The following is a 27512-nucleotide window of genomic DNA, read 5'->3' on the forward strand; positions in this document are numbered from 1 at the left end:
TCCAATGCAGTATCCATTGTGTTTTATTTTCTTATTTCTTAACTTCTGCATTCCACCATCTTTCTTTTCTCTAATCTGTTGGTGCAGCATTAATTTAGACAAACATCACCACCTAAACCATGGCTACTTGCACAGCCTAATATAAACAGGGCTGTGGACATATATTAGTGCAGAGAAGCTTGTGTATGCAGAGTCTGGCCAGTGAGTAGTTCCTCAAAGAAGAAACATGACTCTTGGCCTTTCTTTATCCTGTGATGTGAAGCTGTCTACTTGAAAAAAGAAAAGTTGACCATCTCTAAGTGAAAAAATGCATATGGTAATTAAGTCAAACTCCAAGTGTAAGTAATTCAACACTATCCCCTACAGCCAGCTATTAGATTTTCAGTGTTCTAATTTCTTTTTTTTTTAATCATCCAACTTATTGTACAGTTAGATTAGATAAAATTTATGATGTAAACAAGTGTTTCACAGTAGGTTAGGTTTAAAGCAACAGAATGTGGACCACACTTTTCTCTAGAGCATAATAAAAAAACCCAAACCCCACAGTAAAAATATAACACATTTGTATTACATAACGATGAGCTTATTGATAGGCCAATGTATTCTTGAACCAACTAAGCTCTTCCACAGAGAACACACACAAACTCAACAATGAGTTGTAAGTGAACAGACTGAATTAAATACTGTATCAGTCAACATAAGCTGGAAAAGTGGAGTAAATGTGACTCTCAGTGTCCTTCAGAATATAATGAAGCTGGCTTTGGTCATAGTTTACTCCTTCTCCCACGCATACACTGGGAGAGTCCTAAACCAAGAACAGCATATAAATAACACCGGAACTGACAGAATGACCTACAACTTCCTTCTGAAACCTACTCATAAATCCTGCATGCAGATTCTAGATAACCAACATCTGCACTTTTACTTCACTTGAAGACATTTTGAGATCCTGATGCTGAGCCATTGCTCACAATCAAGACTTTGTGAGTTAAGCTGGATCAGCACTATTGCTGTAAGTGAAGTTTAGTTTTACTCTGACTGGATAGCAGAGAATACACAAGTTTTAAAAGTCTTCTTTGCAGCCTGCATTCTAGACAGATATTGGAGTCTCCTCTGAAGTGATTCAAAACTCACCTGGACACAATCCTGTGCAACCTATGCTAGGTGAACCTGATTTACCAGGGGTGTTAGACTAGATGATCTCCAGAGGTCCCATCTAACCCCCACCATCCTGTGATTCTCTGATTAACTTTCAAGGCAGCTTTCAAAGTCTGTTTATTAACTTTGTTATTTTCCATTCATATATTTAAAAAGACCTCATATTATTTGTAATACAAAAAAATCATACAAAACGTTTCTTAATGAAGTCCAGTGCTTCCAGACTAGTCTTTCCCTTCTTCTTCCTGCTCAGTATCCCAGATTCTGGCCATTTTCACCAGTCACACTGGCCCACTCTGCCAGTTCACTGACTCAGCCCCTATTTGCTTTTCTCCTCACTACTGTGATATAAAATAAACTCAGCCTTATTTCTGTAATGATAGATGTGACAGAATCAAGGAATGCTTTGGGATGGAATGGACCTGCAGTGAGGAGGGAGATCTTCTACTAGATCAAGCTGCTCAGAACCCTGTTCAACCTGGCCTAGAATGTCTCTGGGAATGGGGCTTCCACCACCTGAGTAACCAGGGCTTCATCACCCTCAGTGTAAAAAATAATAATAAAAAAGTTTCTTCCTTCTCTCTAGTCTAAATCTCCCCTCTCGTAGTTTAAAATCATTGTCCATTGTCATGTCACAACAAGCCCTGCTAAAAAGATTGTCCCAATCTTTGTTATAAGGTCCCCTTAAGTACTGGAAGGCCACAATAAAGTGACCCTGGAGCCTTCCCTTCTCCAGGCTAACAGCTCCAACTCTCAGCCTTTCTCTCCAGGAGGGGTGTTCCAGTCCTTCTTTGTTGTAAAGGACAACATTGCTTTAAGAGTGTATATACTGAGGGTGATGCTGAGTGTCTAGCAGGCTTTTGCTCAGGCTCTAAAATGCTTAAGTGTGTACAGCAAATGCATATAAGCCTCTGCAAACCTGCAGTTTACCTTTGCAGAAAGGATATGGGAAAACATATCTCCAAATCAAATACAGAACATTAGCACAGAAAAGTAAATGCAGACAAGGTCAGCTGATGGACCTCTAATTCGTTTAATGGATGATACCTCCAAATGGGGCTGAGCTGCTGTGTTACACGAACATGTTCTGTACTCACTGTTACAGCGTGTGTGCAAACAGGCAGGGAAAAAATTAAGAAAACCATTCACCAGGCAATCAGAAAAAACTGAAATACGTTGTTGACTAGAGAGGAAGGACCATTTCCTCAACAGCATCGAGTCAGCTTTGCTGTATTTTTCAAAGGAAACAAAAAATGTGTCATAAAACATCGTAAAAATAGTCAGTGTGCTTTCATGCACTGGTCATGACTTTGCTTAGTCTTTACCCTTCACTACTTAAATTGAGGTTAAGGAATATTGCATGTTTTTCTGCCTTGCATTTTTAACCCTTTTTGGTTGTTCTAAAACCGTAGCCAACAGACTGTTCTGTACACAGAAGTGTGTTACAAAACATCTGATTTGATTTTATGTTGGAGCAGCCCATCCGGGCTCCTCAAAGGCTTCTCTAATGTTAACTAGTCAATAGGAAAAAATATTTGTCATATTTGGTTTGAAAAGACAGGGAGGGTGCTGTGTTTATTAACTATTTTCTCTCTTATTTTTAAATTGGATAATAGTATTGTCTTCTCTAGGTAAGGAAAGCATTTGTGATGGGGCTAAAACAGTAAGTAAATGCCCATATGCCATATTGGTTATTTGCAAATGGCGTTTTCACAGAATCACACGGAATGGTGGGGGTTGGAAAGGACCTCTGGAGATCATCTAGTCCAACCCCTCTGCTAAAGCAGGGTCACTTAGGGCAGGCTGCCCAGGATTGCAACATTCAGGTGGGTTTGGAATCTCTCCAGAGAAGGAGACTCCACAACCTCTCTGGGCAGCCTGCCCCTGTGCTCTGTCACCCTCACAAGAAAGAATTTTTTCCTCATGTTCAGATGGAACCTCCTGGGTTCCAGTTTGTGCCCATTGCCCCTTGTCCAGTCGTCAGGCACCACTGAAAAGAGTCTGACCCCATCCTCCTGATTCCTGCCCTTTAGATACTGACAAGCATTGAGAAGATTTCCTCCCAGTCTTCTGGCTAAAGAGCCCCAGGTCTCTCAGACTTAGTTTTCATACCGTTACTTCCTCCAAACTGGAAATAAAAAGGCATATGCTGGACCTTGTTCTCACCAACAGGGAAGGGCTGGTAACCAATGTGAGGCTCAGAGACAGCCTTGGCTGCAGTGACCATGAAGCAGTTGAATTTAAGATCCTCAGGGCAACCAGCAGGACATATTCTAAGCTTACGACCCTAGACTTTAGGCGTGCAGACTTTGATCACTTCAGGGATCTGCTGGCCAAAGCCCTAGAGGGAAGAGGAGCCCAGGACAGCTGGTCAGTATTCAAGGACCACCTCCTCTGTGTCCAGGAGCAATGTATACCAACAAACAGAAAAGCAGGGAAGAATGCTAGGAGGCCTGCCTGGATGAGCAAGGAGCTGCTGGACACTTAAAAGGAAACTCTACAAGGAGTGGAGGAAAGGACAGCTGGAATGGCAGTATATAAGGAAGCTGCCTGAGCAGCAAGAGACCTGGTTAGGAAAGCCAAAGCACAGTTTGAATTGAATCTAGCCAGGGAGGTTAAAGGGAACACTAAGAATTTCTACAGGTATATTAATGGTAAAAAGAAGACTAGGGAAGGTGTGGGCCCCCTCAGAAAGGAAACAGTGAAATGGTCACAAGTGACCTGGAAAAGGCTGAGGTTCTCAATGACTTCTTTCCTCAGTCTTCACTGCAAGGGCCTACAGCCACACTCCTGGAATAGTCATGGAAGCTAATGGCAAGAACCAGAAGGAAGAACTGCCCATCATAAGTGAAGATCAGGTACGTGATCACCTGAATAACCTGAAAGTGTTCAAGTCCATGGGATCCGACGGGATACACCCAGGGGTACTGAGAGAACTGGCAGATGAGGTTGCTAAACCCCTCTCTATTATATTCCAAAAGTCCTGGCAGTCTGGGGAAGTCCCCACTGACTGGAAAAGGGGAAACATTACTCCCATCTTCAAAAAGGGGAAGAAGGAAGAACCAGGGAACTACAGGCCAGGCAATCTCACCTCTGTGCCTGGTAAGATCATGGAGCAGATTCTCCTGGAGGCACTTCTGAGACAGAAGAATAGTGAAGAGGTGACTGGGTACAGTCAGCATGGGTTTCACCAAGGGCAAATCCTGCCTGACAAACCTGGTGGCCTTCTATGAACAGGTGACAACATTAACAGATGAGGGGAGAGCAACTGATGTCATTTCCCTGCCTGAGCAAAGCCTTTGACACTGTCCCACACCACATCCTGGTCTCCAAACTGGTGACACATGGGTTTGCTGGGTGGACCACAAGATGGATAAAGAACTGGCTTGTGGCCACACCCAAAGAGTGGCTGTCAATGGCTCCCTGTCCCAGTGGAGGCCAGTGACAAGCGGAGTCCCTCAGGGCTCAGTCCTGGGACCAGTCTTGTTCAACATCTTTGTTGGTGACATGGACAGAGGCATTGAGTGCACCCTCAGCAAGTTTGCTGATGACACCAAGCTGTGTGGTGCAGCAGACAGGCTGGAGGGAAGGGATCCATCCAGAGGGACCTGGACAGGCTGGAGATGTGGGAACAAGCCAACCTCATGAGGTTCAACAAGACCAAGTGCAGGGTCCTGCATCTGGGTCGAGGCAATCCCAAGCACAAATACAAGCAGGACAGTGACTGGCTAGAAAGAAGCCCTGAGGAGAGGGACTTGGGGGTGCTGGTGGACAAGAAGCTCAACATGAACTGGCAATGTGCACTTGCAGCCCAGAAAGCCAACCAGAGCCTGGGGTGCATCAAGAGAAGCGTGGCCAGCAGGTCAAGGGAGGTGATTCTCCCCCTCTACTCAGCTCTGGTGAGACCCCACCTGGAGTACTGCATCCAGTTCTGGAGCCCCTATTACAAGAGGGATATGGACATGCTGGAAGGTGTCCAGAGAAGGACCACCAGGATGATCAGAGGGTTGGAGCACCTCTCCTATGAGGAGAGATTGAAAGAGTTGGGGCTGTTCAGTCTGGAGAAGAGAAGGCTCTGGGGTGACCTTATTGTGGCCTTCCAGTGTCTGAAGGGAGCCTACAAGAAAGCTGGGGAGGGACTTTTTAGGATATCAGGTAGTGACAGGACTAGGGGGAATGGAATAAAGCTGGAAGTGGGGAGATTCAGGCTGGAAGTGAGGAAGAAGTTCTTCCCCATGAGAGTGGTGAGAGCCTGGAATGGGTTGTCCAGGGAGGTGGTTGAGGCCCCATCCCTGGAGGTGTTTAAGGCCAGGCTGGATGAGGCTCTGGCCAGTCTGATCTAGTGTGAGGTGTCCCTGGCCATGGCAGGGGGGTTGGAACTAGATGATCCTTGTGCTCCCTTCCAACCCTGACTGATTCTATGATTCTATGATTTTGGGGGCTTCTACAGCTTCTTCTTCCGTATCTTTGTACTTTTAATTATCAGTACTCTATCACGGCCTAATTTTGATTACCAAAATTAAGACTGAATTGTTTAAGCCTAATAATTTTTTTCCCTAAGTGAGGGCATAAAGGGGAACCACAACAACAACAACAAAATCAGAGCAATAGATGAAACAGCTATTTCAGGGAATTCCCAGTGCATATTTTAAGAAACCACAATTCTGCCTTTCAAGAGTGTGGTCCAGTAGTTAGTAAATGGTGAAAAATTTAAGTGTTATGCACTGCAGAATGACTTTTGTCCTATCTGGCAACTACCTCTGTTTAGAAGACTCATCAGTAAGGCTAAAGTAATTACTCTATAATTATAACCCCTCTCATTTTTTTCCCACCATTAAACAACAATTTACTGGTTGATTAAAGTTTATAGTTTAAATCAGGTAAGTGGAGACAGCTCATTCACTAAACAAAGTTTGCTTCTGACTTACGACTTTTTAAGGTTTAAAAGTGACATTGCATGAGATCTTAAAAAGAAAAATGAAGAAATTTTATCATCACACTGAGCTGTTTACATATGAACCAGAACAGAATTTTAGATTGAAGAACCACAGAATTACAGAATGTTAGGAGTTGGAAAGGAGCTCTAGAGATCACCTAGTCCAACCCTGCTGCCAAAGCAGGACCACTCAGGACAGGCCACACAGGAACACATCTAGGTGGGTTTGGAATCTTTCCAGAGAAGGAGACTCCACAACCTCTCTGGGCAGCCTGTTCCAGTGCTCCAGCACCCTCACAGTAAAGAAGGTTCTCATGCTGAGGTGGAACTTGCTGTGTTCCTCCTTATACCCACTGCTCCTTGCCCATTTACTGGGCACCACTGAAAAGAGCCTGGCACCGTCATCTTGAAAGCCACCCCTCAGATATTTATAGACATCAATAAGATCCCCTCTCAGCCTTCTCTTCTCCAGACTAAACAGCCTTAGGTCTCTCAGTCTCTCTTCATAGGAGAGATGTTCAAGTCCCTTCATCATCCTCATAGCTCTCCACTGGACTCTCTCCAGCAGATCCCTGCCTCTTTTGAACTTGAGAGCCCAAAACTGGATACAGTATTCCAGATGTAGGCTGACTAGGGAAGAGTAGAGGGGAAGTAGAACGTCCCTAGACCTAATGGACACACTTTTACTAATGCACCCCAGGATGCCATTGGCTCTCTTGGCCACAACACATTGGTGTTCTGTGGATACTTGCTGTTCACTTAAACTCCAAGATCTTTCTCCATGGAGCTGCTTTCCAGCAGGACCAACCCTAGCTTGTACAGATGCTTGGTGTTATTTCTCCCCAGATGCAAAGTGATTATTATGGCTTTCCCTTATCACCATTGAAATTCAGCTACATGAGGAATGAAATATTGATGGTTGATACTTTTACTCATGTTTCTAAGCAATCAGTCCTATATTTAATAAGCATTTATCAAGTTAAAAAAGGGTAAGTTATTTAAAAATTAATATTCTCTAGCTTGTAATCTGTATGTTCACCTTAGTTTATCATACATACATCCACATTTACTTCACCATTCATTATAATGAACACAATTTTATTAAAGGCAAAAAGCCAAGATGAAATGGGTTCTGAGTTGTTTCACAACCTCTGGCTCTGTCCTGCCAATAAAAATCATGTCTCAAACATGAATCTGAAGCCACAGTCATACTAAGTTACTTTTGAAAATAAATGTCACTGCCATGCATACAGGACTTCCAAAAGCTTTAGGCCATGGCTCTCCACTCAGAATGCAAGACAAAATCTCTCCTCCTCCATACTTTTTGAGCTACGCTTTTCCATTTTACCTCTTCTTCTTTACTGATTTCACAGAGTCACAGAGTGGTGGAGGTTCTAAGAGACCTCTGGAGATCATCCAGTCCAATCCTCTGTTAAAGCGGGGTCACCCAGAGCAGGTTGCCCTGGATCACAATGTCCAGGCAGGTTTTGAATCTCTCCACAGAAGGAGACTCCACAATCTCCTTGAGCAGTCTGTTTCAGGGCTTGGTCACTCTCACAGAAAGGAAGTTTTTCCTTATTTCAGCAGCTGTATTTTGTGGGTTTGCTTCCCTTTCCGTGAGCTGCCTTGCCTTCACAGGCATGTGCAAAGCAATATCAAGGAGTCTTCAAAGTATTCAGCGAACAGAGAAAACAAAACCAGGACTTTGCAGACATGAGGCAGAACGTGTCATGCTGCAAAAACCTGCTTTATTTTCTTCCCTCTCAACACTTGATCATCCTCCCTCTCTGTTTCTGTTTTCTCTATGCAGTCATAATGATCCTAGCAAGAACCAAGTCTGGGACTGTTAATGTGCAGGCAGCGTGTTTTGGAGCAACAGGCCAACAAAACCTTTCCAAACACAGAGATGGCAGAGTGTCACACACTGCAGCACTCCTAGGTGGCTTGACAAAACCAGATTTAAAGGAAATAATTTTGGAGTTTGTTTTGAATGATGTCATAACACACAGACACCACCGCTCCTCTCTAGAGGCAAAATAAAAAGACTTAGTAGGCTCCTTAACATCTCTCCCTAAGTGGTGCAGATCCTCCCATTATTGATCCTTGTTACTTGCTAGTTTAAAAATAGACTGCTGGACTAATGACTTAGAATTATAGACTCACAGAATTGTTTTGGTTATAAAAGACCTTCAAGATCATCAAGTCCAACTGTTAACCCAACACCACTATGGCCAATAAACCACGTTCCAAAGAACCATGACTACACATTTTTTGAGCAGATCCAGGGATGGTGACTCTACCACCTCCTTGGGCAGCCTGTTCCAATGCTTTACAGATGGTATATGTGCACAAACCAGGAAAGTCTCTTATTCAACAGTAACTCACTTCTGTGTTCTGTTGCAGTTTTCAACCACACCTGGTCACATTCCTTTGATCTCTTGCTGGTCATCTTACTGGAGAATATAAATGACAAAGACACTTCTAGTTTCCATCAGCAATAGAGAATGGGACTGCTATGCAGCTCCAGGCATCCAGCACTGGAGGGTCTCTGTTTTTTGAGTAAATTTCAGTGGCCTTTACTATCTGAATTCCCCCTACTCAGTAGCTGCTATGAAGAAAGCTGAGACAGAGCCAAGAGCATACAACTGAAGGCAACAAAATTCCATGCATCTCCTTTGACAAAGTCATACAATATGGGATATACAAAAAATGTTTAGTGGGTTGCAACAGTCAGTCACTAATTGATAGAGCAAATTATCAGTGACAGTTCTATGCAAAATATTAAGTGGTTTGTAGAGATTTTCAGCACAATTCCAACACAGATCTGAAGGGCACCCAAGAGGTATTTTTCTTCATGTTCCAATGTTTTTAAATTAGAGCCCATCGCACCTCCTTTCTTCTCTTAGTAAAGAGGCAAACCCCACAACTCTGCTACTCCACCACCAAAGCTGGGAAAGCTGAAACCTCACATGCTGTCAGAATAAGAAAGAAACCTGCTTGATATCATCAAGACACAAGATGTTATTACTATGGCACTTTCAAAGGAGACAGACTTACGAAAGAACAAAGACCTTGGTGGTGAAAAGGTTAATACTGAGAACAGTGACACTGCTGCAGGTGGCTTGGATCCACTGACAATTGGGTGTTGGGAGGGACTGAAGGAAGGATTTAGATGCCACTGTGCCAACACAGCCTGCGTGTGACCTGTCTTTGTGAGCGCTTTAGCAGAGTCCAATTTGAAGAATGACACAGCCAACCTTCTAGGAAAATCCCTTGAAGAAGCAGCACTGAGTATCAAATCCTGAGGCCACGCTAAGTGAGAAGATACCAACTGTACTTCTGCTCCTGTTTCTTTCCAGCCGCATGTTTGGCCTGTGCACACACCAATGTGCCAGACCAAGGAGCCACAGAAGACAAAAGCAACAGGGACTGCCAAAGAGGTTTTCTGACTTCTAACTTTAAGAGGGAATTTAGGTATCACTGTATCTATACTCATAATTAAACTGTTACAGAATCACAGAATCATTTAGCTTGAAAAAGACCTTTTAGATCAGCTTAGCACTGCCAAGGCCACCATTAAACCATGGCCCTCAGCACCGTATCTCCATGGCTTTTAAATCCCTTCAGGGATGGATGGTGAATCCACCACTGCCCTGGGCAGCCTGTTCCAGTGCTTCACAATCCTTTTGGGGAAGGAATTTTTCCTAATATATGACCTAAACTTCCCATGGTACAACTGGAGGCTGCTTCCTCTTGTCCTGTTGCTGTTACTTAGAAGAAGAGACTGACACTTTTCCTTATACTGAGGAGATCGAGTGCACCCTCAGTAAATTTGCAGATGACACTAATTTTTTTTTTCTCTTAACGGCAACATGTTGAGCAAAGTGAGAGAACCGGATGTCCTGGCTTTTTCCCCTCCCCTTTCAAAAATGTCTGCTTCTGCTTGTCTGCTCTAAAACTAGCACCTTTCCCTGACAGTGTCTATGTGTTGTAAGCATCTCCCCACCTTACTTCTGACCACTGCAACTAATGTTACACAATTAACTGAAAAACTGACACCTGAGTAACCAAGACTAAGATAACTCAACAGAAGCACAGAATATATATGGTTGGAAAAGACCTCAAAGATCATCTGGCCCAACCCTTGACCCAGCATTGAGGGGCAAACATTAAACCATGTCCCTGTGTGGCAGGTCCACATGCTGCTTCAACACCTTCAGGGACGGTGACTCCACCACTGCTCTGGGCAGACCATTCCAATGTTTGCAAACCTTTCCAGTGAAGAAATTATTTCCTAATATGCAGCCTGAACCTCCCCCAGCACAACTTGAAAACATTTTCTCTAGTCCTGTCGCTTGACACCAAGGAGAAAAGGCTTGACACCTCCTTGCTCCAGCCTCCTCTCAGGAAAGTGTAGAGAGCAATGAGGTCTCCCCTTAGCCTCCTCTACTCCAGACTGGACACCTCCAGCTCCTTCAAATGCTCCTTGTAGTATGTGCTCCAGGCTCTTCATGAGCCTCACTGCACTTCTCTGGATACACTCCAGCACCTCAATATCCTTCCTATAGTGAGGGGCCCAGAACTGAACACAATACTCAAGGTATGGCTTCACTAGTGCTGACTACAGCGGGATGATCACCTCCCTGTTCTGCTGGCTACTGTGTTTCTAATACAGGCCAGGATGCCACTGGCCACCTGGGCACACTGCTGGCTCATGTTCAGTTGACTGTCAACCAATACCCCTTTATTTTATCAAAATGATGGACGGATGTCACCACACTGAAGATGCCAAACATCCTCCAATGACAACTGATGATGTGCAAAGGTCTTCAACATCACTTCTGTCTGTGGAACATGTGTTAAGAATTCCAAGCAAAAAATCACTTCAGTAGCTTTTCTGGGATTGCTGGAACAGCCAGGAATTAGCAGATAGTATGGTCTTCAGTGAAGAAAGGGGGCTTATCATATAGAAACCACTTCACCAGCATAATGGTAAAGTCAACCCACTTATGTATTATAATGACACATAATCAATTAATTGATATTTTTGTGTGGTTTTTTGTTTTGTTTTGTGTTGATTCTCTTTTTAAATGGAGGCCATCATAGCTGGACCTTGTTTAATTTTGTTCTGTTCTAGAATCACAGAAGTTTGCTTTGGAGTTCTCTTCCATGGATACCATAAAATTTGGGCATTTGATAAATAGAATGGAGAAACTGAAATATTAAAAAATGGAGTTGTATTCCTCTTATAGGAAAGTGTAAGAGCAGCAAGTCAAGAGAGGTTTATTTTTGCCCTTTACTCTACTCTTGTAAGACCTCACCTCAAATACTGTGTCCAGTTCTGGTGTCCCCATCATAAGAAGGACACAGAATTATTGGAGCAGGTCTATAAGATGGGTCACAAAGACGATACAAGGGCTGGAACACCTGCTGTGAGGATAGGCTGACAGGGCTGGGGTTGCTCAGCCTAGAGAAGACTCCGGGGGGACCTTAGAGCTGCCTTCCAATACATTAAAGCTGGAGGGAGACTTTTCATAAGGGTGTCTAGCGATAGGACAAGGGGGAATGGTTTGAAGCTGAGAGAGAGTAGGTTTAGACTGGATCTTAGGAAGAAGTTCTTGAGTACAAGGGTGGTGAGACTCTGGAATAGGCTGCCCAGGCAGGTTGTGGATGCCAAGTTGGATGAGGCCTTGAGCAGCTGAGTCCAGTTCAGAGGCATCCCTGCCCACGGCAGGGAGATTGGAGTAGATGATCTCTAAGGTTCTTACCAACCTAAGACATTCTATGGTTCTGTGATTATATGGAATCCTAAATAAACCTGAACATTTAAGAAAAATGTCCTAGAATTAGAAGAAATACCTAATGAATGTATTTTGGTCTACTATTTATATACTAGACGATTCAATGCCAAGACAGCACTAAATCGCAATCTGAAAAGTCCCTTACCACAGAAGCCCAATATGGTGGGGCTTTGAAGAGGCCTCTGGAGTTCACCGAGTCCAAATCTGATTGCTAAGCAAGGTCACCCACAGCAGTTTGCCCTGGACTGTACTGTCCAGGGTGTTTTGGAATCTCTCCAGAGAAGGAGACTCCACAATCTCTTCACAGCCTCTGTTCCAGGGCTCTGCCACCCTCAAAGGAAAGACATTTTTCCTTATGTTTAGATGGAACCTCCTGTGTTCCACTTTGTGCCTGCTGCCCCTTGTCCTGTCTCTGGACACCACTGAAAAGAGTCTGGCCCCATTCTCTGGACTCCCACCCTTTAGATACTGATCAGCATTGAGAAGATCCCCTCTCAGTCTGTTCTTCTTCAGCCTAACCAGCTCCAGGTCTCTCTGTCTTGTAAGAATTTGCTGAATGCAGACATAATGATGGTAGTTCAAAGTAAGTGGAACCTAACCAAAGTATGACGTAAGATTTATCACCATAAACAAAATCAACCTGCTGAAATCTAGGTAAGTCAAATGGAGACGACAACTAAATCAAATCAACTTTTCAAGTAAAATATAATTAAAAAAAATAATCTTAACATTTAACTTGAAAGAAATACTAAATTGGAAGACAGGGAGAACAACAACCTGCCAGTTTTATGGTATTAATGTAAAAGAAATATATAACAGTTACAAAGGAAAAAATATGGTTGATGGCCACGCAGTGCTTCCTCCTCCCAGAATTACATAAATTATCATGGTAGGTAGTGATAAAGAACAATTCAGATCTTTGCTGATGATACATTTACCACTGTCAGACCACAAGGTCTGGCCTCCAGCTTGGTCATAGGTTCATGTTTGTTGCAAATATCACAACATCACACTCAGGAGAAGTGCAGAGATATGGAGAGTCATGTAAACACATGAAAATGGTCTGACAAGCAGGCCTTCATTCTCATTTCCATGAAGGAACAGTACCCTGCTAATTTAGAAGGGCATAAAAGACCAAGGAAAAGCAACTTTTATTCCTAATGTAAATAAAACATTTGCCTTTTTGTCCTTCTACTAACTCTATTTCCAGCCAAATGGTTCTCCCACAGTAATAATGAAAATTAGGTTAACTTTCAAAAATACAGAAGCTCTGTACTGCAGCCAAATTCAACTCTTCCAAAACACACTGTATTTGTAACTCACTTAACAGTCAGCAAGTTGGACTGCTGACTTTATAATCTCCTAAGAATGCTTTCCAGTATTTTAAGTCAGCCACCCAACTTTCAGTCCAATATTTTTAACACATGGTGAGATTTTTTGAATTTGCTTTGTTTTGTTTTTAAAGCAGATAAATTAGTGGTAACCTATTGATAATGTTCTTCCTTCACTATCAAGTCAGAGATAAGGATTTAGCTGGTGGTGTGGGATGCTGTCTCCCACAGCTGGAGTAATGAAAACACTGCAGATGTTTCCAAACTCCACAGTAAGCGTGTCAGCATTACACTGCTTCCCCTCTTTCTTCACCAATTAACATTGACCATGGACGATTTCTGAGACAAATGCCACCCACTCCTGCTGTGCCAGAGACAGCACCCTCATATTTAGGATCTTCTAGGATGTTTTCTTGCACATCTCTCCTATGAGGAAAGACTGAGAGACCTGGGGCTTTTTAGTCTGCAGAGGAGAAGGCTGAGAGGGGATCTTATTAATATCTATAAATATCTGAGGGGTGGCTGTCAAGATGAAGGTGCCAGGCTCTTTTTGGTGGTGCCAAGGGATAGTACAAGGAATAACGGGTACAAGCTGGAACGTAGGAGGCCACGTCAACACGAGGAGAAACTTTACTGTGAGGGTGCTGGAGCGCTGGGACAGGCTGCCCAGAGAGGTTGTGGAGTCTCCTTCTCTGGAAAGATTCCAAACCCACCTAGGTGAGTTCCTGTGTGGCCTGTCCTGAGTGATCCTGCTTTGGTAGGGGAGTTGGACTAAGTGATCTCTAGAGGTCCCTTCCAACCCCTAACATTTTGTGATATGTACATACCAGAACTGGGTGTCCAACCCAGTCTCACACGCTCTATCAGATACAAGGCAGACATGAACTGCCACTCTGAACAAGTGTCGATCCCGTGCAGGCACAGAAATGTTTCTGCATTACAGAAATAGATTAATGCAGCAAAGACACAGCAGCTTTAGTATTTCCTTTCCATTGACATGATGGAGGGGCAAATAAAAGTTGGCTGCATTTTCTTTCTGTAAAGATCACCCATAATCCTTATCTGTGAGAAAAAGGCTGTTTAATCAGATTAGTGACATGGCTGTTCCCAAGTTTCAAGTCTTCTGCTGTAAGACTGAAGGCTTGTAAATGTGGGTAAGTCACTTAGCTGTCATATTTTCAGGTAGATCATGAAATGGAACACACAGATACACTCAAGAGATATTTAAGTGTCAAATTCTATTTCATAAATGTGTCTTAAAGGTGAAGAATTACACAAGTGTAATATTTACTACTATAATAAATAACCTCAGAATAAAGAAAACCCAAGCCAGTTAGAAGATACGGAGTTTAAAACCATCACCTCTTGACCTGTCACTACAGGCCCTGATAAATAGACTGTCCCCATCTTTCTTGCATGTCCCCTGTAAATACTGAAAGGCCACAATAAGGTCTCCCTCTTCATTCTAGATCCACTTTTTCCCCATTTGTGTTTTGCTTTTGGGTGTAACATGATACTTCACCTTATTCTCCTTGTCAAAGCCTGTAGATAGGTGTAATTTTTTTAAAGAGAAAGTACAGTATCATTAATATTATAGCTCAGTGTGGTTTTTTTTCACCTGGTCCTTTCAGCACCATTTTTCAAAGCAGGCTTGGGAGATGCATTGGTTTTTATGGATCACGAAAGTAAATTTTACATTCGTTGATTTTAAATAATGTCATTATTCTATTCTCTTGTTCTGATATCTTATTTGAGCGAAAGGAGGTTGTAGCAAGGTGGGTGTTGGTCTCTTCTTCCTAATAATGAGTGATAGGATGAGAGGAAACAACTTAAAGTTGCACTATGGGAGGTTTAGGTTGGATATTAAAAGAAACTTTTTCACCTAAAGGGTTCTCAGACACTGAAACAGGCTCCCCAGGGAGATGGTTGAATCCCCATCCCTAGAGGTGTTTAAAAGACGCAGAGATGCGCTGTTGAGGTACATGGTTTAGCACCAGACTTGGCAGACTTAGACAATGGTTGGATCTTCAAGCTTTTTTCCAACCAAACTAATTCTGTAATTCTACAATCATAAACAGTCAGCCTGAACTTTTCAGCAAGCATAGCTCAGATCTGTACCATCGTCATGGTGGTAGATGAGGGCAGAGAGGAAACCACTGATCACAATTTAGGACAACTTTCTAGTTGTCTTTTTGTGTACAACCACAGCTTTCACTGGTAGCCACTCTGGCCTATGAGTAAATGCCCAGCTTTTGCTAAATTCAGCCTGCCGAGGTCAAATGAGTTCCTTCCTACACATACATCATTTTCCCTCCCTTCCATGTGCTGATGAATCATTACTGGGTCCTTCTCTTTCCCAAAAATAGTCTGGAAAGAGGGAAAAGAAGTGATGACCTGCAGCACCAAAATTCCCTGTTGCAGCAGATGTATGTCAAGTCCTTTAGAAATACCTCCTGCTTCCTTTTGCTTCATCCCTGGCACTGAGAGCAGAGACGACATAAAAACAAAGCACTGAGTGCTACCATAGACTTGTGGCATTGCTGCTGACCACACTGCCAATGAGACAAATCACAACACACTGGAGTGTGTTTTCTGACAACCCCAAATCACATAGCAACTCTAAGAATATACATTTTGTAACAGCAGTTCACATATAATGTACATTTTTGGTCAAAGTTCAAGTCAGAGCTGGATTATTACCCAAGACAGACGAGTTCTGTAGCCTTGGTATGATCATGGACTGTTTCCTGATTAATCTGTATCCATGAACGCACTCTGTAATTATGTTTTGCATCTTCACAACCTACTACAGATCTCTTTTCAGACATTTCCAGTCAGAAGAACCTGTTGAAGGGTTACAACCATTGTCCTGTGATAGGACAGACTGGAACTCAGGAAATTCCACCTCAACATGGGGAGAAACTTCTTTGCTATGAGGGTGACAGAGCACTGGAACAGGCTGCCCAGAGAGGTTATGGAGTCTCCTTCTCTGGAGACTTTCAAGACCCATTTGGATGCCTTCCTATGTGACCTGCTCTGGGTGATCCTGCTTTGGCAGGAGGGTTGGACTCGGTGATCTCTGGACGTCCCTTTCAACCCCCACCATTCTATGATTCTAATTCCAGCTCTGCCTGGGTCTCAAAATTTAGAACAAAGCATTTTCCTCTGATTGGCTCTACATTTTTTAACATTTATGGTTTAAATCAAACTAATTTTATGTAAATCTATTTCAAATGGAATAAAGATATTTCAAAATTATTTGTGTTTTTTTCCCCCCACTCCTCCTTATTAGCTGTTAAATAATTGAGGCAGAATATTTAGTTGTATAATAATGGCAAGCTATAATAAACCAATCCATTACTTTTGCTTGACATTCTCAGCCAGAACAGAGAATGAAAATGTGAATTGTTGCACTGCAGCCAGATCTTGCTAATTTACATATGTTTGGGGTTCCTTCCTCCCCCATACATGATTACAAACTGAGATTTTCAGTTGTGTGCTGTGACCGGAGAAGTGTGTCAAAATCCATTGCAGAGCTATCACATCTGGTTTTGAATGAACCTTCCTTCTGCAGAACAGGGGGCTGCTGTTTGATGGTGCCCATACAGAAGTTCTGAAATAAAGTTCTGGAGATCTTCTGTATCCAGAGTAGCTATAGCCACTAACAGAGAGATCCTTGAGTGTGGAAACTGTTGCCTGGAGCAGACCATACTAGTTTTGGGTGCTCAAGGCCTGACCATGAAGTTTGAACGTTTCTGAGGACAGACATGGCACAGCCTATCTGGGCAAACTTTTCCAGTGTTTGACCACCTTTGTGGTAATTAATTTTGTCCAGGTATCCAATTTGAATTTCCTGTATTGCCTTCTGTGTCTGTTGCCTTTCATACTATGACTACACACTTCCAAAAAAGAGCCTAGCTCCTTCTTTATACCATCCCATTAGACAGCTGAAGACAGCTGTAAGATCTCACATCAGCCTTGAGATACGGGACATTAAAGAAGCTATTCACCTGCATTCTTTCCATCTTCACCTGAGTATACATTTTGGATGATAGTGTGCAGATGTCCTTCTATAACTTATTATAGATGATCACATTTTGGGCTGTTAATTCCATAAAAAGAAATACTTACTACTGTGCACAGTCGATCAGCTGATACTCGTTTGACCTCTCAAAGCATGCCTTTACACCTTCATCATCCCAGAGCTTCTTTGCGTGTTCAAAGAATTCCTGAAAATTTGAAACAGCACAGATAAGGGAACTTGCTCAGTCATTTCAATCCCCAATCTATATCACACAATCATTGAATGTATCTGGCTGGAAGAGACCTCAAAGATCATCCAGTCCAACCCTCAACGCAGCACTGAAGGGACAACACTAACCTATGTCCCTAAGCACCAGCCCAACACACTGTGTTGCTCCTTCCCCCCATCTTTTGTGCTTTATACTTTTAGCAGAATGACAGATTACACCTCTAGAGAAGTAGCAAAATTTATTAGCTAAATATCAATAAAATATTCTGAACACATGGCTGCTGATAGGTCCAGTACATGATACGTAAGGAAGAGTGCCTTCAATATTTGTGCCAGTCCATACATGAAATTTAGTGTAAGGAGAAATGTTACTGAGGAGAACATTCACTTCATTTTCAACTGAATTTATGCTTCTCCTATGGGAAATGCATAAAAGTGATACAAAAAGCTGCTCAGCTCATAAACATCTGCTTTCCAGAGAAAAAGGCAATCTGTAACTTTAAAAGGATTGTGTAATTTTTCCTGAAAAACACAACTTTCCACTGCTTGGTATTTTCTCATGCAACATAATAATTTGATTGCAAGATTTTCAAGAGCCTTTGCTCAATACTGCTCCCTGCAAGCAGCTGCCTGGCACAACGTGCTTTGCCTAGCAGCTATCCCAGGCAACCCAATCCAGAAATATCTCCTGGAAGCCTTTTTCAGAATTACTTGAAAGAAGAATCAAAGCAGTCCTTGCTGATGGTGAAAGCACAGCTCTGTTGTATAAAACACACACATGCATCTGATGCTGCCTGCTGGTTCCTCTGCTCCTCCACTTCCTGCTGTCAAGATTCAGATACTCCAGCTCATTTTAAAGCTGGGAGTCCATGTTATGTTCTATCATTCCAAACCATCTCTGGAAGGATTTAAAAGATGTATAGATGTGGTGCTGAGGAACACGGTTTAGTGGTGGCCTAGCAGTGTTGGGTTAATGATTGGACTTGATCTTAAAAGCCTTTTCCAACATAAATGATTCTATTGTTCTGTGATTACTGGCAAATCAAACCATAACTGAGTTTTTCCAGCTACAGCTTTTTAAAATCAAATGGAGAACAGTTAGAAAAAAAATTGTATTTCCTTTATCACACGACTGAGTCTTTCCTCCTTTGAGCCAAATTGTTACAGTAGTACGTCAACTTAAACACAGAAACTGTTTGCAATCTCTTAACACCTCAGCACTGCTACTAAATCATCAGAGCCCCTGTGCTGAGTCATAGATCTGTGGAACATAACAAATTGCTTTTCCATGGTTCAATTTGGCTCCGTGCAAAATGGGTGTCACACCACTATTCCCTTTGTGATCCTCTCAAAATGTTGCATAAACATCTGAATTCTGAAACTTTCTAAAATTGTTGGCAGGTCCCTCCCCACACCTTCTCAGGATTAAAAACTTCTCTCAAAAGACAAAGTTCACAGATTCTGGCAGCATGGTGAGTTCACTTTTACTCTATATGGGTTTCCCAGCCTTGCATGACACCCCTGAAACGGTGCCCCAGAAGGTGACACTCATCTCATCAGCAACTACCTGTCACCTGCTGGCAGTGCTTTCAGGGAGAGACAAAACATGACAAGATTTTCAGAACAAACTAGTGCTGACAATTACTTAGCTAAGCTTTGAACATAAGCTACAGAGGTCCTGAATAACCCCAAAAATACTTTTATTCCTTTCGATTATGCTGTGCACAGTGCAGAAAGGAAGATTCATTCTTTAAGACCTTTTCCAAAGTTTAGAGAACAGGAGATGCTAAAGCAGGTGTGAAAAACCTTCACAAAAAGCCTTGGAAGAAGAGAGGAAGCAACAATGGAGATTGGCAGATGCTTATACTGCCCTTGGAATTTATTTCCTCACCATCCTGAGGACATGTTTATTTTGCTTTTGTTATTTTAATGACTTATGTAATGATTGTTTAAAACACTGCAGATGCACCTTTTGAAGTTGCACTACGGCTATTATAAACTCTCTATTCCTACAGCAGAAGGAAAGTAAAAACAAGCTCAAGAAAGGACAAGACAGCAAACGAAATAAGTAGGATAAAGGGTGACACATAAAAGAGAGACCATGACTTCTACAGCCTTTCAGTACTTAAAGGGGGCCTATATGGAAAATGGGGACAAACCTTTTAGCAGGGTCTGTTGTGAAAGGATAAGGGGTGATGGTTTGAAACTAAAAGAGGGAGATTCAGATTATAAGGTATAAGGAAATTTTTTGCCATGAGGGTGTGGAAACATTCCAGGTGAGGCTGGACTGGGCTCTGAGCAACCTGACCTACTGTAAGATGACCCTTCCTAATGCAGGGGGTTTGGACTAGATGACCTTTAAAAGTCCCTTTGAATCCAAACCATTCTGTGATTCTATTAGAAAAAGAAAGAACTGGATGTGTCAAAATGATAAATACCAGAAATATGGAACATTCCTCAAATGTAAAGCTAATGGTTGGTTGATATCTAGGCCACTGTCTGAATGCATCTCACTTGCTGGCATCTCTGTCCAAAGAAAAGCAATGCATTTTCAGGGGAAAAAACAAAATCTGGATAAGCATAAGGGTCCTGAAGCAGAAGGACCCAGCTCTACCACCGTCTTCTATGAGTGTGTGCACAATTTCAGCACTCCTTCCTTCAGATGCTTGCTGTTGCAGGCATGGGGGCTGAGTACAATGAGGCTGTCTCCCTGTTCTCACCACCTGCCCAGAATCTACATCTACAACATGGCCCCACTGAGCCCCACACAGCCCATGGGAAGAGGATGGGATGAGGAGAAGGCTGTCAGCGTGAAAGCATCATTTTCTGCAATGTTGGATGGATTGAGAGATGGCTGCAAATGTAAATAAATAAGCAAATAAATGAAACTGCATAGCCACAGGAGTTTCTAACTTCACTTCTGTTTTCACATCCTCTCTATAAGCTTTATTTACTCTTAAAAATCTCTTCTAGGAAAGAATCAATCTTTTCAGCTCAGCTTCTGAAAGCATGCAAATATGCTGTAAATACAGGGTTTCCATATTATATGCTTCCAGTATTTCCACCTGACCATTATCTCTCAAAGCAGCCTATTTAAAATGACTTCCAGACTTGCAGGCCAAAGCAAACCCTCTCAAACGGAGCAAATACACTTCCCTCATTAAAATGTACTGTTCTGCTGCAGAGTACACTTGCCTGCAAATTGCCTCCCACACAGCTACCCAATCCTTCTTTCCCAGGTGACTAAAGCCTTCCAGAAAAATCATGCTTCATTTCAAGACACCAAGTACCACAATTCAACTTTTCACACTTGTTTTTAACCCCTTTCTCACCTGCTCTAAGTTGTTCACTGTTTTTTCTCCTCAGCTGTTGAAGGTTCCTGTTGTATAGAGTCAAGCACACAGGAGGATCCTGCCCAGACATGCCAAACATGTCTGGGTACCAACCTACTCTCCATCACAGGGCAACATCCAGATAGCAGCCACCAGATTAGCTTCAAATTCTGCAAAAGGGACTTCCCTTTTGCCCAACCAGCCATCCAGCAACTGCTCCTCACTCCCCAGTCCCCCTGGCTCATTCCCATAGACCTCAATGTACCTGTTCCTCTAGCCATGACCACATCATGGTGACCTTGTTGGCAAGCAGGCACTGGTGAGCTAACAAAGGTGCAGGCTTTGGGTTAAGCCCATTCTGCAGAACTTGTCTGGGGGGTTGCAGTACCCTGGGGTGGTAGCCGTATTTGGCAATGCCTCTTGCAGGGACTCACAGAACTGTTTTGGTTGGAAGAGACCTTTAAGATCATCAAGTTCAACCATTAAACCAGCACAGCGAAGTCATCACTAAACCGTGTCTCTCAGCACCTTTTCTAAATCCTTCCAGGGATGGCAACTCCACTATTTCCCTGGGCAGCCTGTTCCTGGGCTTCACAGCACTTGTGATGAAGAAATTTTTCCAGCCTTCCAAGCTGGAAGAGCTGAGGTAATTCAGAGGACAGAGAATTTAGATTTGGTCTAGCTGATTAAGGGAGATGGGTGAAAACTTTTCACTTAGTATTTTTGGTGGACAGCAAATTACATAAAAACATGACCTTAGACAGTACAACACAAATAAGGTTTTAAGAGTAGAGCTGTGACCACAGTGCCTTATGTTCTGAGATGACCAAACTAAGATTTTCTAAAGGGTCTGACTGCTGGAAAGTGGCTTTTCCCAAGTTCTTAAAAGTCAGGAATGAGGTCCTTTATGAAAAGGTGGGACAGGAGAAAACAGGGACATGGAAAATCACTGATTCACTTGGTTTGCAAACACATGCAGCTGACCTCCATTGTATCCAAGTCACTGAAATCTACTAAAAATCTTTAGTATCCTGAAGAGAACCAGGCTTCATGTCCTATGCCTGAAAGCAGGAAACCAGCTGCATCATGACACATCTGTGAACATCGAGCAGAGCTATTTCCCCTAAACTCTTCCTTAGGGACAGAGCCACACAAATAGTTGCACCTACCACATTAACAAAACCACTAATCTATATTTTGAGGTAGTATTTTAATTAAAGCAGTAAAGCAACTGATGATGCCACAGGTCTCAGGAGTCACAGGTCTCAGGAATTATGGATACTCTGTTTTACACACATTAATTGACACCAGTTACCTATGAATTTAAATCAGGGCAATCCCAAGCACAAATACAGGCTGGATGAGGAATGGCTCAAGAGCAGCCTTGAGGAGAAGGACTTGGGGGGTGTCAGTTGATGAAAAACTCACCAGGAGCTGGCAATGGTCGCTTGCAGCCCAGAAGGCAGCTGTGTGCTGGGCTGCATCAAGAGAATTGTGACCAGCAGGATGAGTGAGGTGATTCTGCCCCTCTGCTCTGCTCTCTGTCCAGTTCTGGTGCTCCCAGCATAATAGGAACAAGGAACTGATGGAGCAGGTTCAGAGAAAGACCATGAAGATGATCAGAGGGCTGGAGCACCTCCCCTATGGGGACAGGCTGAGAGAGCTGGGGCTGTTCAGCTTGGAGAAGAGAAGGCTTCAGGGAGACCCTGGAGCAGCCTTCCAGTGCCTGAAAGGGGCCTACAAGAAAGACAGGAAGGAGCTTTTTACAAGGGCTTGTAGTGACAGCATGAGAGGGAATGAATCACACAGAACCTACAGCATGGTCAAGGGATCAGGCCCAGCCAGCATGGATTCAGGAGGGGCAGGTCCTGCCTGACCAACCTGATCTGCTTTTATGATCAGGTTACACGACTGGTGAATGGGGGGCAGGCTGTGGATGTAGTCTGCCTGGACTTCAGCAAAGCCTTTGACACCATTTGCCACAACAAGCTGCTGGCAAAGCTGGCAGCTCATGGCTTGGACAGAGAGGGGTGGCGAAGCTGGTGAGAGGCCTTGAGCACAAGCCCTATGCGGAGAGGCTGAGGGAGCTGGGACTGTTTAGCCTGGAGAAGAGAAGGCTCAGGGGAGACCTCATTGCTGTCTACAGCTACCTGAAGGGAGGTTGTAGCCAGGAGGGGGTTGGTCTCTTCTCCCAGGCAACCAGCAGCAGAACGAGGGGACACAGTCTCAAGTTGTGCCTGGGGAGGTACAGGCTGGATATTAGGAGGAAGTTCTTCACCAAAAGAGTGATTGCCATTGGAATGGGCTGCCCAGGGAGGTGGTGGAGTCACCATCACTGGAGATGTTCAAGAGAAGACTGGATGAGGCACTTAGTGCCATGGTCTAATTGATTGGATAGGGCTGGATGATAGGTTGGACTGGGTGATCTTGGAGGTCTCTTCCAACCTGGTTGATTCTATGATTGTATAAATTGAAGCTTGAGAATGGGAGATCTAGACTGGATATTAGAAGAAATTCTTTACAGTAAGGGTGGTGAGACACTGGAACAGGTTGCCCAGGGAGGTTGTGGATGCCCCCTGCCTGGATGTGTTCAAGGCCAGGGTGGATGAGGCCTTGAGCAACCTGATCTGGTGGGAAGGTGTCCCTGCCCATGGTAGAGGGGCTGGAATTAGATGATTTTTAAGTTCCCTTCCAACCCAAACCATTTCATGAATCCACGAATTTACCACGTGATACCAACATTTTGAGGTGATCAAAATGATGATATAACACACAACAACTCAAATATTTACTGATACAAAATTATTTGTAAATTTTCCACTCCTTCTGAGATAATCCATAAACCTCATCCTCATGTTCCTGATCTTCCTTTTCACTAACAGCTAATTTTTGCTATACATAAATATTCATGTGTCATCCAAAAGTAATTAAATGACAAATAATTTATGAGTCCTTGGTTTTTCTCTGTGAACAAAGTAAGGTAAAATGTTTGCAATGTAGTAATACCTGGAGCTGATAGCACTAATACAAACAGCATAGAATTTTCACTACATTTTATACAGGTCTTGTAGAAATATTTTTACACATCTATTCCAAGGTAACATTTTTAGGTTGCAAATAAAAGGAGGGAACCATTTCCTGTATAAGCAATTTAAAGAAACCAATACAGATAACAACTGTAGATGTATTACAGCTAAGTCTCAAAGCACTGGTTTCCAACTTTGTCCTACTAGCAGTTACAGCCTGTTCTTGAGATTCCGTTTTCCTTATTTTGGAAATAAACTTATTTATTGGTAGGTTACCTTAGAAACCTCTTCCCCCTTATAACTCCTACCAAAAAAAAAAGAATTCCATTTCAAGTAGCTAAAAAATGGACTTGTTTCAGTTTTCAGCTCCCTAAATTGGGAATAAATATTAGTGATGATTAAACAATGACATATCTCCATGAACAGATCTTCATGTAATTTGGAAAGAGAACTTTTCCTCTAATTGCTTTACAAACCACAAAAGTTCATGTTAGGTCAGGAACATAATTTTTTATTCTGTTAAAATTCCTTTCTGTCTTCCTTCCAGCTGCAGAATACACTTTAATAGCTATCCTGATATCACCTTTAAATCTCCCAGTAGCTGGGATGGAGAAGACTCCCCTGTATTTTCTGCTCCACATAGTTGCTCTCTTATTTATTATATTTCAAAGCTGAAAACAGCAGCCTAGATCGACATGAAATAAGATTGATCTCCATCAAGCCAAAATTTTTGCTACAGTTCTCCTAAGCTTCAGGACTGTACAACAATTTCTTATCCAGAACACAGATCGAACCTGTCTGATTAACCTGACAACCACTTAAAGAAGTAGAAAACATTGCATGTTTTCATAGTTCTGCCACTGTGGGTGTGAAATAAAAGTCATCACTTCTACTCTGTATCTTAGTTACTACTTCCTCCCTCCCTCCCTCAACCAAAAAGTGAACACTTTTCCTACCAGGACAGGCTAAGGGAGCTGAGGTGATTCAGCCTGGAGAAGAGAAAGCTCCGGGGAGGCCTAATAGCAACCTTCCAGTACCTGAGAGGGGTCTACAAGAAGGATGAAGAGGGACTGTTTACAAAGGCCTGTAATGATAGAACAAGGGGCAGTGGTTTGAAATTGGAGAAGATTAGATTTAGCCTGGATGTTAGGAGGAAGTTCTTTACTGTGAAGCTGGTGGAACACTGGAACAGGTTGCCTGGGAGGTAGTTGAGGTCCCATCCTTGAGGACTTCACTCCTGATTCCTCTACCTCCTCCCTCTGAGCAGTGCAGGGAGATGGGGAATGGGGGTTGTGGTCAGTTCATCACACGTTGTCTCTGCTGCTCCTTCCTCCCCTGCTCCAGCATGGAGTCCCTCCCATGAAAGACATGTCTTCATGATCTTCTACAATATGCATCCTTCCCATGGGCTGCAGTTCCTCAAAAACTGCTTCAGTGTGAGTCCCTTCCACGAGGTGCAGTCCTTCAGGAACAGAGTGCTTCAGCATGAACCCCTTCCACGAGGTGCAGTCCTTCAGGAACAGAGTGCTTCAGCATGAACCCCTTCCACAGGGTGCAGTCCCTCAGGAAGATACTGTTCCAGTGTGGGTACCCCACAGGCTCATAACTCTTGCCAGCACACCTGCTCCAGCGTGGGTTCTTCCCTGCAGGGGGCCATAGGTCCTGTCAGGAGCCTGCTCCAGTGTGGGCTTGCCATGGGGTCACAAGTTTCCTTCAGGCATCCACCTGCTCCATTGTGGGGTCCTCCACAGGCTGCTGGTGGATTTCTGCTCCACTGTGGACCTCAATGTGCTGCAAGTGGACAGCAGGCCTCACCATAGTTGTCATGACAGACTGCAGAGGAATCTCTGCTCTAGAGAATCCCTTCCCCTTCCTTCTTCACTGACCTTTGTGGCTGCAGAGTTGCTTCTCTTGCATATTCTCTCAGTGGTGGGTTGAAGGTTGGACTGGATCATCTTTGACGTCTCTTCCAACCAGATATATTCTGTGATAACCTCACTCCTCTCTTCAGGCTGCTGCTGTGCAGCAACTTTTCCCCTTCTTAAATACATTATCCCAGAGGCAATGCCACCATCACTGCTGAGCTCAGCCTTAGCCAGTGGCAGGTCTGTCTTGGAGCCAGTTGGCATTGGTTCCATCAGAAATGGAGGAAACATCTAGCAGCTTCTCACAGAAGCCATCCTTGTAAAATTCCTGCTGCCAAAACCTTGCCACACAGATGCAACAGAAGGGTTTTCTCAATGTGACAGGCCTGTTTCCACCATCCAGACAGTATCCTGACACCTGAGGGCAAGATGGAACCAGATCCATCAGCTTGCAGCGCAAGGCGCTGCGTGTGGCAGCAGTAGCAAGCAGCAGGATGCTGGGCTGCTATGGGGAAGGATGGGCAGCAACACATTCTGGAAGAGGTGATCACGACAAAAACCTTCCAGTTTCTCTGCTCCCCAGCAAACTGTGAAGAAGCCCTTTTCCATGCAGTGCCTGGGTAATAAGCAGAAGGACAGCATCCCAGGTGAAGAGAAGCTCAGCTGAGCTCCTCCCTCACATTCCAGAAAGCTTCTGAGGGTGTTGGCAGGGGGTGTTGGCAGGGGGTGTTGGCAGGGGGTGTTGGTGGGAGGCGGGGTGGAGCTGCAGCTGCTACCCTTGGCTGCAACAGATGCCACAAATCCGATTAATTTATCACTATGATGTTGGGTTTTGTAGTGTAAGCCATATAAAGGAACAGGAGAATGGCAATTGTAAAAGTGTAGTTTAGCCATGTAAAACCTAGAATTTAACAGGATCAAGTGAAAGCTGCTTCTGGAGCTCCAGGACTCTCTTGCAAGCCTCTACAGTCTGCACTTGGTGCAAACGTTCTTGGATTAAGATTAAGGCAATTTAAATTCAAAAGTTCTGCTCCTGTATCTATTAGGTTCTAGATATGGAATCTGAGATAAACTTTCCCAGTATTGCTGCTGTGACTGGGTTCTGCTTTAAATTTAACTTTCTCCACAACTTAAGTGTGAAGAACGAAGGGGGAAAATTAAAACAAGAGAATATTTTTCTGTGTTTCTAAACATAATTCCTAGGCAACACCACTGGCCACAGGCCTCCAACTGGACTCTATGCTGCTGATTACAGCCCTCTGAACTCTTATAATGCTTACCCTACAGGAGCATCTCTGAATCTCCAAAGAGGACGGTATTGCTATACACAGGAGTTTCTTAATCTCTCAAAACCTTTAAATCACACCTGATTATCTTTCTTGAGATACACAGGGTAGCTCAACGGAATACAATCCAATAGCTAAAAACTTCTAGTATGGAGTGAAGAAGAAACCATCTACTTCTTGTTTTAAGAATTTATAGTCGTACTATAACAAATGTATAATAAAAGTGATAAACATGCTGAGTGAATAAACTTGAGGGAATAATACCTGGGGCTTAAAGGTGAATGCTGAGAATAAGAATAAAAGGTACTTTTATGCTAAGCAACAAATCAAGTAGGCAGTAGGAAGATGAATTTAAGTCAAATAAACAACTTCTTACTGCAATTTGGATTTTTTTTTTGTATAGTATTTATTTTCCATTTCTCTGCAACACAAGACTCAAGGCCTTGTAGAAACAAAAATAATCTAAAAGGCTTTTTGTAGAATTTGTAGACGATTTTGTAGAAGTGTTTTGAGAGCCTGACTTTA

At 43.2% G+C, this 27512-nt stretch overlaps 1 protein-coding gene across 3 annotated transcripts in view; it reads right to left on the reverse strand.

Annotated features, from left to right (window-relative positions):
* The window catches only part of GNAL (G protein subunit alpha L), a 224311-nt gene that overhangs the window by 52100 nt on the left and 144699 nt on the right, over positions 1-27512 (reverse strand). For all 3 annotated transcript variants that reach the window (XM_054381568.1, XM_054381570.1, XM_054381569.1), the window contains exon 5: positions 17358-17455. In XM_054381568.1, coding sequence (XP_054237543.1) covers positions 17358-17455 — 98 coding nt within the window. The remainder of the gene's footprint in view (positions 1-17357; positions 17456-27512) is intronic.

The sequence above is a fragment of the Indicator indicator genome, chromosome 6, assembly GCF_027791375.1.
Source record: "Indicator indicator isolate 239-I01 chromosome 6, UM_Iind_1.1, whole genome shotgun sequence".
Classification (NCBI taxonomy): Eukaryota; Metazoa; Chordata; class Aves; order Piciformes; family Indicatoridae; genus Indicator; species Indicator indicator.